The 16,484-nt window shown below is 44.6% G+C and overlaps 1 protein-coding gene across 3 annotated transcripts in view; it reads right to left on the minus strand.

Annotated features, from left to right (window-relative positions):
- Positions 1-16,484, minus strand: part of Ptprj (protein tyrosine phosphatase receptor type J) — a 146,257-nt gene that overhangs the window by 126,555 nt on the left and 3,218 nt on the right. The window contains exon 1 of one of the 3 annotated variants that reach the window (XM_029472513.1): positions 10,339-10,995. The exons of the other annotated variants lie outside the window; for them this stretch is intronic. Coding sequence (XP_029328373.1) covers positions 10,339-10,443 — 105 coding nt within the window. The 5' untranslated portion in view covers positions 10,444-10,995. Of the gene's footprint in view, positions 1-10,338; positions 10,996-16,484 lie in introns of those variants that run through there. 3 annotated transcript variants of the gene reach the window in all.

The raw sequence follows: 16,484 nt of genomic DNA on the forward strand, positions 1-16,484 counted from the left end.
CTATCCCTCTCTCTCCCATCTGTCTGTTTCCCTCCCTCTCCCACTCCTTCATTCATACTCAGCCTCAAGGGAGGCAGGAAGCCAGGATAAAAGCCTGGGGTTCCAGATAAGGAAGGTGATGTTCAAAGGACACAAGATCATCAAAGGCTGTAAATGTTACCCTCTATCATGATTCTAAAGGATACTTTTCCTGTCACAACCACACAGAAGGTCATGCTGCGGCTTCCCCCTCCCCAGCCCTCAGCATCTCTCCCTACCAATCCTAACAAACACGTGCATGCCACCATGACCCATTTGCTGGAGGCTTTTTCCTCTGGAACCCTGGCTAGCATACTGACTGGAGCAGGGCAGCTTCAGAAAGCCTAACAGCCAGACAGTCTCAGCCACTTTCTAACTGTGTAGCCCATCAGCAAAGGGGTAGGAACAGACCCTGCCTCAGAGAGTCATGTAAAAGTAGGCAGGGCACATCCACACAGGTTTTTCTTAGCCAACACTTCCCAAAGGCCCCAGCTCCCATCACTGACTCTCCAAGCCTAAATCTCCCTATACCGAAAAGCTATGCCTAGGGCTCAAGTACAAGCACTTGCTGTGTACACAGTAAGGGTTGAGTGCAGATCCCTAAAACCCACATGAATCCAGGAACAGTAGTGTGGTTTTATAACCCCAGTATTCCCACCCCAAGATGGGACCAGAGAATGGCTGGAAGCTCTCAGACCAGCTAGCCTTGAAAGACATGTCTCAAACAAGGTGCAAAGGCAGGACTGACAGCACAAGTTGTCCTGACTCCTCACGAATGTGCTCGTACGCACAGCTTACACAGAATACACACCTATACAGAAGATTTTTTAAAAAGAAAGCCTGCATCTATATAAAAACGTGCAAAAGTATTCACAGCAGTTTCATTTGTAATAGCCAAGTAGCAAAAAACAAGTGTTCACCAACTCGTGAAAGACAATCAAAACCAGCATATGCCCATGAGAAAGGGTCATAAAAAGGACCAAGGGCACATGCTGCCTTATTCTGTTTACACAAATACAGATTGGGCAAACACACATACACACACACACACACACAATGAGTGGCTGGGGGGAGTAGGGAATCAGGAGTGACTTCCAAAGGATACAGGATTTCCTTTGGGAGTAATGAGAAAAATTCTAGAATTTGGCAATGATAATGGTTTTACAGCCCTAAATATAATTTTAAAAATGCAACTATACACTTTAAGGGGCTGGCTTTTATTGTATGTGAATTAGATCCAGATGAAACTAGTTTTTTAATTGCCATTAAAAATAAATGACTACTACATACAACATAAGAAAACTCCCATGATGCTTCTGTGAGACAATCTAAATCACGCAGACATCAGATACCCAAGTCCAGCACAAGCCTCTCTTGCCATAAGACTGAATTTGCCAAATGTGACCCTCCACGGTACCCCAAATGAGCCTCCTGCACTGCAGGTCTAGGCTCCTAACATTCACACAAAGCAACAGCAGGGCAGCAACCATAGCTACTGGGTTACTCCCCTAGCCGCAGTGCCCTTGAAGCCCACATGAAGCTCTGAGGTGAAGCCGTCTCCGGCAAGCTAGCTCACATCTCCAACTAAACTGGAACTGGCTACAGAAAAGAAACACAAACTGGCCCTTTCCTCTTCTTTTATCCCCAACCCTCAGGCCACAGTTAGGTTAGCTCAAGAGCAACAGCAATGCCCAGGACTTCCTGTGCTAAATCCTTGATAACACAATGTCCTCATGGGTGGGAAACGTTAAGGCTACTGGTACTAGAAGATGCAGAAGGTGGGAGGGACTTGGTCAAGGTCAGGCAGCAAGGGCAAAGCTGGAATTTGACTTCAGTATTCTCTTCCACTCTGGGAGTGGAGGCTGCCCTCTGGAGACTCAGCCAGGGAAGCCAATCTGCTAGCAGCAGATATCCAGCCATCTTCCATTCTGCAGAGACATCCACCAATCTCATCATTTGAAAGCTAGCCACTGGACACCAAGACCCCTTCCCATGAACTCTGAAAATGAGATGGGCGCACCTGACGAACCCTGCAGCCAATTCATGTGACAGGTGGCCCAGCTGGCTCTGGTTCCATCAGCAATTTTTCTAGGTCCCTCAAGACAAGTGCAGATCACATTCTTTGATTTGTTTTAAAGTAGACATTTTCCTTGAGGGGAAAACAAAACTGGGCGACCATGCATAAAAACCTAAGTTCAAATCCCAGAACCTAACTGCAATCCCGGTGCTGTAAGGTAGAGACAGGTTTGATTCGAGGCATTTATTGCCCACCTAATCTAGCCAGATTGCAAGTTCCAAGTTTAGTAGAAGACCTTGTCAAAAAAGAAAAAGAAGAAGGAAGGAAGGAAGGAAGGAAGGAAGGAAGGAAGGAAGGAAGGAAGGAAAGAAAGAAAGAAAGAAAGAAAGAAAGAAAGAAAGAAAGAAAGAAAGAAAGAAAGAAAGTCCCTAATCAGGCACTCAGACAGATACTCATGCATTAAAACAGAATCATAGATTAACCCTCCCCCACTCAAAAAAAAAGGATCACACAAAACAGACAAAACTGGTTCTGTATGAGTCACACGTGGTCAGAAAGTAATGTGCAGCAGCCACCACACAGCTGGCATGTCTGAAAATGTGAATATTAAATTTAAAAATATTAAAAAAAAAAACAGTAACACCCAGTGCCAGTGTAGGCGTCATGAAACAGGCAGTCTTATCCATTCAGATAGTCGTGTAAACAAAGCATCTCTCTTGGGGATATGTCTGGCAGGTACAGTCAACTATCAGGAAGCTGTCTGAAAGTTAATTCTGAGTGATCTCTACTTCACAGAAAAGGCAAGAGGCCTAAAGCTATACATCGCTGAACTACTATTAAAAAGGTGAAAATCTGGCTGGTGCTTAACAGTCAATAGGAGAAAATTAAGTAGACCATAGCACTCCTACTCTGCAGCATACCACAGCTGTTAAAACTACAGTCAGGCCCTGGGGACACAGTGTGTTATGCAAGCAGGAAGACCTGAGCTCAATTCCCAGAACCTATATTCTTTAGAGAGCCTTGTGTGAGCCAATAAGGTGACTATTGCAGCCACGCCTGACACTTGAGTTTGATCCCCAGGACCCATGGTAGAAGGATAGAACATTCTCCAACAAGTTGTCATCCGACTTCCACATGGGCACACACACACACACACACACACATTTGCTTTTTGAATTTCAGCCTTGAGAAAGTCCCCTTTCTTTCACAGTCTTCAGTGTGGAGGAACTCACTGTGTCTAAAGGTAATGCATGCATTTGTTTATCCATCCATCCATCCATCCATCCATTTATTTGAGGTTCTGGAGATTAAACACAGAACCTCATGCATGGGATGCAAGCACTGTGCCACTAAGCTGTATTCCCTGCTCCACACTGTGTGTGTGTGTGTGTGTGTGTGTGTGTGTGTGTGTGTACGTGTGTGTGTGTACGCATGCACACACACGTGCATTAGAATCACACTTTGAGTAGACAAGACTTCAGAGCCTCAGAGCCCCCTTTTGGTGGGCCCTTCTCACTTATGACTCCATGTTGGGGGCCTCTGGAAGGTTCCATTTTGAGGCACTCTATAAGATCAAGTGAATCTGGATACCTGAGTTTCCCAAACTCCTTGTGTGGTTTTAATATGTAGCCAGGACTGAGAGTCAAAGGGGCCAAATCTCTTCAGGAAACAAGGCTTAGACAGGAGCATGGCTACCCAGAACTACATAGCATTATGGGCAAAGAAGGAAGACTTGGGAGACCTGGGACTCAAACATCACACACTATCAGGTACTAGGTCTTAGCCCCTCCTCCCTCCCTCCCGCTGCTCCCACCTACCCTTCTCAATACATATACGGGCAGAGTCATGCTATTCCACTTGCTCTTAATATGGATCTGAACAGAGCCAAGACCCAGAACTTCTGATCCTGACCACCAGTCACACCTCCCCACCGGCCTCAATTCAACCCTGCCCCTTTGAGTTGACTTTTGTCACCTGCTCAGTTATGGCAGACTTGGCCCCTCCATTTCCCTCAGGGCCCATCTCTTGCTGGAGTGTTCTTCCTTAGATCTCATAGCTCCTTATCATCCCTCCATCTACTTACCCTGCATCATTTCCTCATCTTTATTACTTGCTCAGACTAGCCTCAAACTCAAAAATTCTCCTGCCTCAACTTTCCAAATTCTGAAATTACAGTCACAAACCACCAGGCCCAACATGAACTAAACATTCTTGTGTAATTCCTTAAAAAAAAAAAGAATATATTACAGTTTTATGATTTGGTGGGTGACCATCTAGAGGGCAAGTCTTAGCCATCAACTATATCCAAATTCAGCAAATAGGTATACCACCCTTTGCCTTCCCTGTGGCCATAACAGGCATGACTAATCAATCCCAGTACTCTCTTTATACTGAACCAGGAAAGCCCAAAGACTCTAAGAATCCCTTCTATTCAGGGGCCAAGCTGTCACTCTCAACCATTTCAAGATGGGCACAAACTAGGAACCATCTGGTTTCCCTAGCTTCAAGTTCCCAAGGTTGTTTCCAATGCAGACATTCTTTGACTAGCAATCATTAACTACCCACTTGCCTGGCAATGAGCTCAACCTGTACAAGGCTGATCAGGCCATGAGATCACATGTTCTATCCCAGAGGGCAGGCTTTGCCTGATTTCCTGAATCTAGAGCTCTTTGTCCTCTACCCCCATCCCACCCCCTTGGCAGCTTCACCTCCAACATTTACTAGCCAGGCCTGAGATAGAACATAGGATTAGGAGGGCAAAGCCTTCCTGTATTCCTGGAAACTCTCATCCAAGCAGGTGCCTCTGCTATCGCTGGTATTTTAGACAATAACAATGGACGCCGTTGACATTTATGGAGAGCTTCCTGTGTGCTAGGGCTATCGCACAAGTTCTCATGGAATCTAGATCACAGTTCTCTGAGGTGTTTATTAGCCCCATTTGGCCTGTGAGAAAAATTCAGGTTTTGAAAGCTAAGTTGCTGTTTATGAGTAAGTAATAGAAGTGAAATTACACAAGAGCCACGCCACACCGCGGGCACTGGGCCAGCTTGTTCCTTTGCTTCTGGGCATCTCATCTCTAAAATGGACGCAATAACTGTAAAAGAGAAACAAGAGGCCAGCACAGCCCCTGGCAGTTAGGTAGATATGACAGAATAACTTTTCTGGAATCTGGGTAGTGTCCTGATCAGGTCTGCCCAATGCTAGCTAAGCTAGGAGGTCCCTGGATCCTGATGTAGCACGGGAACACTGAGTTTTTAGAAAAACAATCCAGTTTCCCTGGCTGGCAGCTCCTTTTTAAGTGGGTTTCTCCTCCTGCCACATTCCTGCCATCCTCCCATGTTACAAGCTCTGAAAGCATTCTCTCCTGTTGTATGCATGCCCTGGGGCCTCCAAACGAAGCTGAACAGGGAGCTGCTGAGGGAGAACTTGGCAGTGAACCTCTTTGTAATGGGATCTCCCTCTAACAGGGCCTATCTCCGGTGTGGAACTTGGCACGCCTGGCCTTACTACTCCGTGTAACTATGGGTCTCCCTTTCACCACCACATGCCCACAGCAGACCTCAGAACTATCCTATCACATTACCACAGGCTTCCTGTCCCACCCCAAGCAAGGTAGCGAAAGTATCTGGCGTCCTCACTTGGCAGGAGAGGAAACTGAGGCTGGGAACACAAGGGGAAATGGGACAGTCTTCAGAACAGTTATAGAGAACACAGTCCTCCACCAGAGTGGTCCCTCACTGCTCAGCAGACATTGCCAATCTCTAAAAAACATTCACTGTTGTCTGTCACAACTAAGGAAGGGACACTACCAACATTCAGAAGGCAGAAGCTAGAAATGCTACATCCTACATTCTACCTGCATGGGTAAGCCTTCTGAAACAAGCGGTCCACCCCAAAATGGTTATGATGCTGAGGTAAAAGACCTCTGAGCTAAAGGAAAAGAAGTCACTGTCACTCACCCTAACCACGCTGCCTAGCAAGGACAAAGCCTACCTGCCAGGCTCTAAAGAAAATAAAAAAAAACTAAACATCCCATGTGCCTCTTCCCAAAGACAGTCAAAGGCTGTGACATACCTTGTGGTCAGTTGGAGACTAAGGGTCTGAGTCTCTCCCACCCCAACACATCATTTCAAGTAAGATCTTCCATTGATTCCCCACTCGCTACTGTCTGCAATTTCCAGCATGTACTCCCCACAGAGCAGGATCTGGCAATCACCCAAGACAGCAAGTGCTAAGGCTGGCAGAAGCCACTGAGCACACCTTGGGTGCAGGACAACCCTTAGCAGGTCCTCTGTGTCACTCGGCAGCCCCAGGTGCTATGCTAACAGAGGGGTAAGGAAGGGTGAGTATGAAAGAACCTACCCAAGCACCAAGATCTGAGGAGACCTCCTGTCATTGGGCCCTAATAGCTCTGTGGCCTGGCACTTCCTAATGGGAAGGATGAAGTCACACATTCTGGGGGTTACAATGCTTGTGCAAATGGCAAGGTCACATGGCTACGGATCCAGGCTGCCATCAACACAGAAGCTCTTCCCATGTGCCTCTGGGACATCCTGAAGTCATGTGATCTGTGTGGACACTCTAGCTCTGTAAGATCCAAGTTCATTCACAACAAGGCTGGAGGCCATACACAAGGCTGCTATGTCATTCCTTTGATCAGTACTAAGACCCGAAGAAAGTCAGACACAGCCTTTACCACCTTAGGGCTCCAAGATCTAAAACCCACAGTAAAGATAGTCTTGTCTTGTGTGGTTGGGGGAAGCCTGGGTCTCCTGTCATGTGCTTACAGCCCTGAGCATGAGTTCATCCACCTGTGAGAACAACCATTAGGCCCAGCTGTCCTCCCGGGAGACCCAGACCTGCCTGTGGAGATGCCCTGCCAGGCTCACCCTGGTACCCCACAGGACGCTTACAATGGAGGCGTGAGCCTCAGTTTCCCACTCTGTGCCCACATAATAGGATTAGAGTCAATGTATACAAAGTGTTAGCAGTTCTTCACATGAAATATATACAACTATTATGAGTTCAGTGATTTTAGTTTATCCTAAGAGCAGCATCAGAGGTGAGTTTATCTGAGTCAAGTTCAGCATGGCAAAAAAAAAAAAAAAAAAAAAAAAATACTCAAAACCTGAAGACTGTATCACAGCCACTAACTAGACAATGAAATGAGGTGCAATCCCTAGGTTACCCACCAGAGACTACTCCCTGGCAAGTAGTGTCCACAGTACACAAGCTGGCACAAGGCACCCCAGAGAACGGCAGTATGAACTTGTCCCTCAGGGGCAGCAGAGTAGGCATCTCTCTTCTGTCTCTTATAGCCCACACCCCCCCACACACACACACACACTTAGTATCTACCCTATGACATGTCCACGTTTGTTTTCAACAGACTTCCCAGATACTTTCCACTGCGTAGCGGCGACCCTTCAAGAAGAAGCCCTGTGTTTGTCTTCTGGCTTCCTGGGGTAGCCTTAAAGAGACCATCTGTCCCAATTGCTTTTTTTTTTTTACGTGAAAAACCTAAGTCACAGCACATGTGTGTAGGAGGTTACACCATCTGGGTAAAATAGGATTCACACTGGAAACCAAACTCCCCCCCAAAGCCATGATGGAGTTAACAGAGTCGGCAGAGACTGCCGATGACTTCGCTTTCTTTTATTTATTGGTTTTTTTGGTTTGGTTTGGTTTGGTTTGGTTTGTGGTCTTTAAAGACAGGATTTCACTGTATTCACAGTCCTGGGTGTCCTGAAATAAACAAACAAATAAATAAGTAAACAAATAAATAAATGTAAAAAAAATAAATAAATAAACTGGGTAAGTAGGAAACCTCAAAAACAAACTTTGCTCAAATATATCGTAATAGTCCTATTATATTCTTCTTTTTTTTTAATAAACACATAAGCTCTGGAGAGATGGCTCAGCAGTCAAGAGTACCAGTTGCTCTTGCAGAGGACCTGTGGTTGGTTCCCATCACCCACGTGGTGGCTTACAACCATCCATAACTGCAGCTCTACAGGACCCAACATCCCCTGCTGGCCTCTGCAGGCATGTGTGTGATGCACAGGCATACATGCAAGCAAAATATCCACACACATAAGATAAAAATTAAAAGTTCTTAGAGTAATTATAGTAAAAGTTTAAAATATAAAAATAAATACACTAGCATGGGAATGGAATGAACATGGGTGCTGGGTTAGCACTAACAGACGCCTAGATGAGATTGGTTCAACCCCATGCAAATCAGTTCCAGGATGAGGGTAATGTCAGGACTGTCGGGGCTCCACACTGTGCACCCCCACTCCCCCTACCTCGTGGATGGTGGTGGCTTCCAAGGGTCTCAGCCACCCTGTGCTGGTCACAAGTTCTCATCTAAAGTATCCAAGCCTAAGAAACTGATCAGGTCAAGTCCTTGCCAGGTATTCATGAAGCCTTAGATGTGATCCTTGGTAGCCAAAAAGAGAATGGAATTTAAACCAATGACCAGGTGGTGCCTGGAGCTCTCTACCAAGCACACTTGCCAAAATGTCAAGCACTGACCCATGGTTTCTTCCACCAAGATCCTCGGGCAGCAAGAAACACAGGCCCTATTGGGACTCACAGTCCTGTGTCTGCCTAAGCCTCTCTGGGGAACTTAGTCATTCCTGCACCCACATGATGGCTTCCAGCCACACAGGACACAACGACAAGACTAAATCAGAGCCTTACACTGGTTTCTCACTGTCTCAGGACACATGGCCTGCCTCCTTCCCTCAGGGGGCACCTCCCACAGCTCAGACACACAGAGACATACAGGTGAGGGTGGAGGCTTGGAATTTTTTTCTGGCTACTACTGAATCAGTGTTTTTTTTTTTTTTTTTTTAAGCCACTTTACATGCAATACGTGCACATACACACATACACACGAACATGCACACACGACCGCTCAATGCAGAAGCAGCTTCACAGCACAGTGCTCACCAGTAAACTCAAAGATTTCCTGTTCTATCATTTTTAGTGCTGGTTAAGACTCATTTTATTCAATTTTATATTCAGTTTTAAATATATTGCCTTTGGTTTCCTTTCTCCCTTTTTAGGGGACTTTGTCTCACTCTGTGGCCCAGGCTGACACTAAACTCTTGGCAATACTCCTGGTTCAGTCTCCAGGTGCTAGGATTACAGGTGTAAGGCACTATGCTTAACAAATGATGTCTTTTTTTTCCTCCAATGCTGGGACTTGAACCTAGGGCCTAGCACATGTTGCGCAAGTTCTAGCACTGAAGTACATCATGTTTCCCTTTTGTTTCATTATGTTTTGTTGAGATAGGGTCTAAGGGAGACACATACACACATACAGAGCCTGAGTCCCAGTGGCAAACTCAAAGGGATGCTGTTGGGTTTAATGAGTTCAGGTGTGTATAAAACCACCTATAAACCATAAGTACTTTTTTATTTTAAATAGTAAGTGATGCTAACATCTCAGCAAAATAAAATGATTCAACAACAGCCAATATCTGAGCATAGATGAGATGCCGAGCTTTAGAGGAGTTAGCCCAACGTCACACAGCTAGGAGGAAAGTGACTCCAAAGTCCATGAACCAAGTTCTGGGCAGCAACTCCGTCAGTATCCAAAGACTCTGCACACAGAACTGCCAGCAGTCTGCTCAGGAGGAGAAGAGCCCAGGACTCAGTGATGGCTCCTCAGCAGGCTACAGGAAATGCACAGTACTGACTGCCTGTGTGGAAACAGGTGGCCTAGTCAGAGTCCACTGTCACAGCCACACACCTCCCAGCAGTCAAAGCCAAGAACTAGGTCTTCACACTTTCCATTGGTAGCTTAAAATAACTCTACAGAAAATGTAGCCAGTGACAGGAGGTGGGCACGGCCGGAGCTGGCCCAGCCACAAGGCGAAGAGAAATGCTCAAACCAAGACAAGTTTTTTTTTTTAATGGACATAATATCCATGTGCTTCTTTTGGAACTAGGATCACATTGGCCACTCCTTGATCATCTCCCATGGTCATTTATCTCATATTAATTCAAATACACACACTTATCAAGAGAAGTATAACTTAAACTGGACTATCAACTCTCCAATACTCTGCATTTTGATACATTCACAGGAAGGAAGATGAATGTGCACAGAATGTCCACAATCCATGGTAGACCTAGTCTCTTCCATCCAACTTCAGACAACCTGTAGCGTCATTATGTTTCCTTCAACTTTAGATTCTATCTTCTAAGTAAGCACCTCAATGTTTTGTAAAATGTAGTTTTTATAATTCTACATCCATTTACAAGGCAGAATGTTATCTCACTTCACTTACCCAATGACTTGGGCAAGAAGTAACACTATTACCAGTGTTGGAGAGATAGGAACAACAGGAACAACAACAGGGCTCAGAAAGGTCCGAGTAGCTACCCAAGCGCATACGGTTAGTTAGGTGATCGAGTCAGGTCTCCAACTAGGCAGGCCGACTCCAAGCTCTGTCATCTGAGATCCTAAGGAATAAGGGTTACACCAAAAACAATTAAGGGGAAGCTGATTTGCAACAGAGATGAGAGTATAAGAACTCATTTCCTTAATTTGCAAAGTATGTGAACAAATCAGTAAACAAAAGTTCTGATGTGTGTGGTGTGTATGCAGGTACTCGTGCACGTGAGGGCAGAGTTTCAGGTGATGCCTTCTGCTATATCTCTGTCTACATTTATCTTTTTGAGGCAGATTTTTCACCAAACCCAGAGCTCACTCACTGGCTACACTGGCAAGCCAGCAAGTTCCAGGGATCCTCCTGCTTCCACCCTGCCTCTTTCCCGAGCACAGACATCTATTCAAGGCTTTTACACAGACACCAGAATCCAAACTCCTTGGTCTTTATTTTAGCATGCCAAGTACTTTATCAAGTGAACCATCTCCCTGGCCCAAAAAGAAATGTTTTTTTTCTTTTTTTCTTTTTTTCTTTTTTTCTTCTTTTCTTCTTTTCTTTTTTTCAAGAGTCAATAACAAGTAAACACCCCTGCCCAGACACTGAAAAAGATATTCAACTAACTCAAAATTAAAGATACAATTTTCATGATAAACTTTTTTTAACCTCTCAGATTTGTACACACGTAGAAGTTTAACAACCCTCAACCCAGGAGAGGGTATGAAGAAGCAGGCCTCTCCACACCCACATTTGTAGGTACAACGGGGCAACAGTTCCAAAAACCATTCAAGAGCTCTGAGCTTTAAGCAGTGTCACTGCTCCTATCTCTGCAATCCTAGGACCAGACAGAACTACACCAGTGGAGTGCCTCTCAACTATTTACTACCACTGCAATTTTCACAGCAACCACCCCAGGCTTCCATAATTCTTAACTCGTTGTGTTTTACTGTGACAGTTACAAAAAATAAACACCAAAGGCATTCCAGGAGAAGGACTTGAGGGAAGGGGAGGGGGTCACACCGGAACAGCTGAGGGCCCACTGGGAAGGAAGGCCCATATGGCTGGCTTTCAGGAAGTTAGTTAGAATAGGTTTACACAGGTAAAAACTGGCATAATCTCCAAAATAACTGGATAAATTAAGAGGCTATGTACCAAGCATAACATGTATATAATATGCTCTATAAGTAGCTTGTATGGGCCACCAGGATGGATCAGTAGGTAAAGGCACTTGCCACCAAACCTGATGACCTGAGTTTGAACCCCAGGACCAACATGGTAGAAGGAGAGAACCAACTCATGCTTCATGGTGTACACACTGCATGCACACAGGCATACACGTGAACATACATGCACACATACAAATAAAAAATGTAGTGTTTATAGGGAAATACTGGGTATCAAACCTGGTGTTAGGCAAATGCTCAGCTACATGGCCAGCCCACAGAACCATTTTCAGGACTGGGGCCTGAGACATGGCATGTAGTCCAGCCAGTCCAAACTTACTATGTAGCTGAGAATGAAGAACCCCTGATCATTCTGCCTCTCAGCACCTGTTCATCACAAGAAGAAAATCCCCTGGAAGTCTGTTTTGGCAAGGCATGTAGTATATACTCCCAGAGGCTGAGGCTGAGGCAGAGGCATATCTGGGAATTCAAGGCCAGACAGAGCTACGCAATGATAGCTTGCCTCAAAAAAATTAATTAATTAATAATAATAATAATCTATCTTTAAAAAGGACTGATAGCTTTCTGAGCCTATAGTACAGTAGCCTTGCATTTCCCATGGAGGAGACACTCCAAGACTCAGAGCCTAAAGCCATGGACAGCACTGACCTCCACATACATTATATATAATAATCTTTCTAACAAACATATCTATGATAAAATCTGATTTATAAATTAGATACAGTAAGATATTAGCAATAATAAACTAATAAAAATGGAATGTTATAATAATACGCTCTAACAAAAATTATGTGACTGTGGTTGCTCTCTCAAAATATTCTACTTAGTAATCCTAGCCTCAGTTGAGCACGTCTGACTGAACCCTAGAAGCAAGAACGCAGAAATGGAGGGTCTAATGTACAGGGGTTCACACTGGAGGACGGGGGGGAGTTTAACCTGGGCTTCCAAGGGATTTTTACTAAGTCCAGGGACTAAAGATGTAGAGAGTGCTTGCTCTGTACATGAGAGGCCCTGGGTTCCAATCTCAGCACCACAAAAAAGAAAAAAAATCCACTCTAAAGAGTTTATTAATAGCTGAGTATGCCAGGGCAAGGTGGTACACCCCTTCCTCCCAGCACTAGGGAGGCAGAGGTAGGGAGATCTTTATGAGTTCAAGGCCAGACTAGTCTATATAGTGAATTTGAGACTAACAAAAGGCTATACTGTGAGACTCTGTGTAAAGAAGAAAGAGACAGGGGGTGGGGGTTGGGAAGGAAGAAGGAGAAGTCTGGGCTTGGTGGTGTGCACCTGTAAACCTCCGCTCACTAAGGAAGCAGATGCAAGGGGATCACCAGGTCAAGAGCATCCTGGGAGACACAGTGATATCCTGTGTCAAAAATAAATAAAAAAGAGCTACTAAAGGAGCTATGAAACAACTCAAACGACACAAAACTCCACGTTTTCACTCCTTTAGGAAAACGATTCTTCCCTTCTACTAAAAGTCTCATTACCTGTCACCAAGAAAGACAGCATCGCTATAAAGTTCATGCCGGTGCCATGTTTTAATATCGCTCGGTTATTCAGAAGGCATGAAATTACACTGGGCTGGCCCCTGGCACATCTACCCAGGAAAACAACCACACACACACACACACACACACACACACACTCCTGCCCCAGAGAAGCAGCTAGTTTGTGACATAATACCAGCATTGTCTGCACAAGCTTCAGAAATGGCAGCAGCAGGGTACGGCTTCCCTCTAACAGGAAGAAGGAAAAGTGGAACTGAAAATTATTTGCATGTCTAAAATTAGAGGTTCTGTGGGAGCTGCGCTCGCTTCGGCCATCTCATTGCCGCTACCCCCCAACCCAGGCATTTCCATGCCATGGAAACTCTGAGACAATAGGACGGCTACAGCTGTCACTAATAAGGAAGTAATAACAAGTTTCCTACAGCTCCTGTCCTCTGAGGGGTCACCAGAAAAGGCACTGGAAAGCCAGCCCTACCAGATGGTGATAAACCCGCTGTAGACTTCTCTGGTCAGAGATTTCTGACACTTCCACAGGTCTCCACCCAGGGACTCTTTGCCCGCCCACCCACCCACCATTCCCTCTCTGGCAAGTCCAGCGCCAGCTCTCTCTCTAAAGGGACCTCAGGAATGACGCACTGCCAACATCGCCACTGTGACTATGTATCTGGTCATCTAAATCATTCCCCACCCTCACAGCCCATAAGAAAGCAATCTCTTCTTTCCCAGAATCGCCTTGGCTTTGGGACTAGCCCCAAATTAAGCATTTATCACCTGTGTAATTTCACAAAACCACCTCACACCTAAAGATCATTTACTCAGACTGCTTCCTCGGGATTCACTATTATATTTAAACAAATTTCCTTATTATGAGCCCATATGCAGCCTAGTCTAACTATAAAATCATGGGCTTGATATAGTTTACAAATACTGTTTTGCTAAGTAAAATAATACCTAACATCAAAAAGATAAAACACCTTGGAGAAACATTTAACAAATATTTGTTCTGGGAACTAATGATTCAAAGTCCCATTTCTTCCCTTCCTACCCTGAAATGCCCCCACATAACAGCAGCAACCACTTCGAACAAATGCATCAGGCTTCAGGTTTTACTTGACAGCGGTCCTTCTATCTTATTTGATTCCCCCACCACCCAGCTAAGCAGGAAGTATTAGTTCCAGCTCCCAGATAAGGAAATGAAGAGTCACAGAGAGTGACTGGCTTGCTCTTGTAACTACTGAATGGCAGAGCAAGCCCACACCCAGGCTCTTCCACTTCAGTTTACCCACACAAGGCAGGTGTGCCTTTGTATACATATTCAGGCTTCAAAGAAACAGAAGTAGCCATGAGGGGCCTGAAGGTGTGACATAATTTGGGACACAAAGAATCCAAAATAATTCTCAGGCCTATCAAGGTTCGGGACCCTCAAGCCTATCTCCTGCCACAAAAGTCTGGCATCAATGCTCAGTTACACACTGAAAACCTCGACATCACCAGGACTTCTACAGCACAGGACAGGAAACTGGAGCAACAGAGCAACCTGGCTCTACTTGAGAATCATAAACTGAGAACATGAGCAGCAGCTACCGCCAGAACTTCTGAAATGGCTAAATGAGACAGTGCATTAAAAGCCCTAACACAGTGCCCGACACACCTAATGCTACCTATTAATTATAATATTATCGGTGGCATGATGCTAAAAGGGAAATACACAGAAAATTGCATCTTATCCGGCACTCAAAATAATTCCCCTGGCCAAGAAGTAAATGAACTAAGAAGTAATTACTCGTGATGCACTGGCTAAAGCCAGGCCTACAGTCATCCAGCCACTCGGCCCCAGCCTCAAGCATTACTTTTAGGAGCTAAATAACCTCTTTGCTGACCAAAATTGCTCACTCTGGAGCCAGGATTCTCTCTGCTCAGGAAAGCTTGGGTATTCCTGGTCATCTTTGTCCTGGGGTTGAACTTGAAGTTAGCCCAAAGTCACAGACTAACCATAAACCAATTTGCTCTGTTTTCTTAAACTGTCTGCAAACAAAACAGAATGGTTGGGTTTTCCTTTGTTGTTCTGAAGCAAAACAAAAATAAAGTCACTCCTGTGAGAACTTAAAAAGCAGTTATTAGAGGAGCCAAAATATTTAGTGTGTGTACTCTGGTTGAAGCAGGAAAATAATCAGGCTTATAGATTGGCCACAAGACATAAAAATACAAAGTTATCACCCACCAAATGACACAAGACAAAGCAACAAGGAACACTGTGAGACCAAGTGGCTACCAGTTGTTTTTGTTTTGTTGCTATCATCATCGTCATCATCATCATCTATTTTAATACAGACTGCTGTCAAGCTGAGTAAGGAACCTAACAGGACTTCTCAAGAGAGGAAGGAGCGATCACTTTGGCCACACTGCCTAATACATACATAAACCAAAACTAGAGAGTAAGAATGCACCCAGAAAGGGACCAGTTAAGATAGCACACCCATGAAAGTCCTTGCACTAGGGTCATCTCTGACTGCCCTTCCTGTCTTGGAGAAAGGGAGCAAGATGCCAGTTTCAAAAATGGCTTTTCCGGGCCTACTAAGGACTGATGCTTCCAGCATCTCAGTTTCCAGCTTCCACGCCCTGTCCTCATCGGTGTCCAAACAGAGCTGGGTCTTTTCTGTGACCTTTTTTTCCCTTTCCTTTCTTTCCCTCCCCATTACTGTTACTTGTACTATAATAAATAAGAAAGCCTCTTCTGAAAAAAAAAATCAACTATTAGGGAAGCCATCAAATAAGTTCCCTCTTACTTTCTACACACAAAAAAAAATAAAAAATATTTCAAATCTAATTGACTTTTAAAAGATTTATTATTTTTCTTTTATTGATGTGTATGTGTGTCTAACTATGTGACTGTCTGTCACATATGTATTGGTGCCTGTGGAGATCAAAAAAGAAGGTCAGAGGCCCTGGAGCTGGAGATAATTGTAAGCCTGCTCTAATTGACTCTTAAACTCAATTTGTAAGCAGTTTGGGGCATACAGTAACACAGCACTGTGCTCAAAGAGAAAACACAGCCAAAAAGCCTAGGCTCAGACTGGTAACTCAAGCTCTACTCTTGGCTTTTTTACAATCCTATCTTGCCAAGTAACCTCTACTCTCAAGTCCAACTTCCTCATCTAAGAGGTTTGAAGGGCTGGAGCTGTCTTCAACCACCAGAGCTATCACCAAGCATGCTGGTGCTCAAATTCAATCCCAAAACTTGAGAGGCAGAGGCAGGCAGATCTCTGTAAGTTCAAAGACAGCCTGGTTTATATAATGAGTTCTACCAGTCAGGGCTGGCAACATAAAAAAAAAAAAAAAAAAAAAAAAAAAA

Source organism: Mus caroli, chromosome 2, assembly GCF_900094665.2.
Source record: "Mus caroli chromosome 2, CAROLI_EIJ_v1.1, whole genome shotgun sequence".
In the NCBI taxonomy this organism is placed as follows: Eukaryota; Metazoa; Chordata; class Mammalia; order Rodentia; family Muridae; genus Mus; species Mus caroli.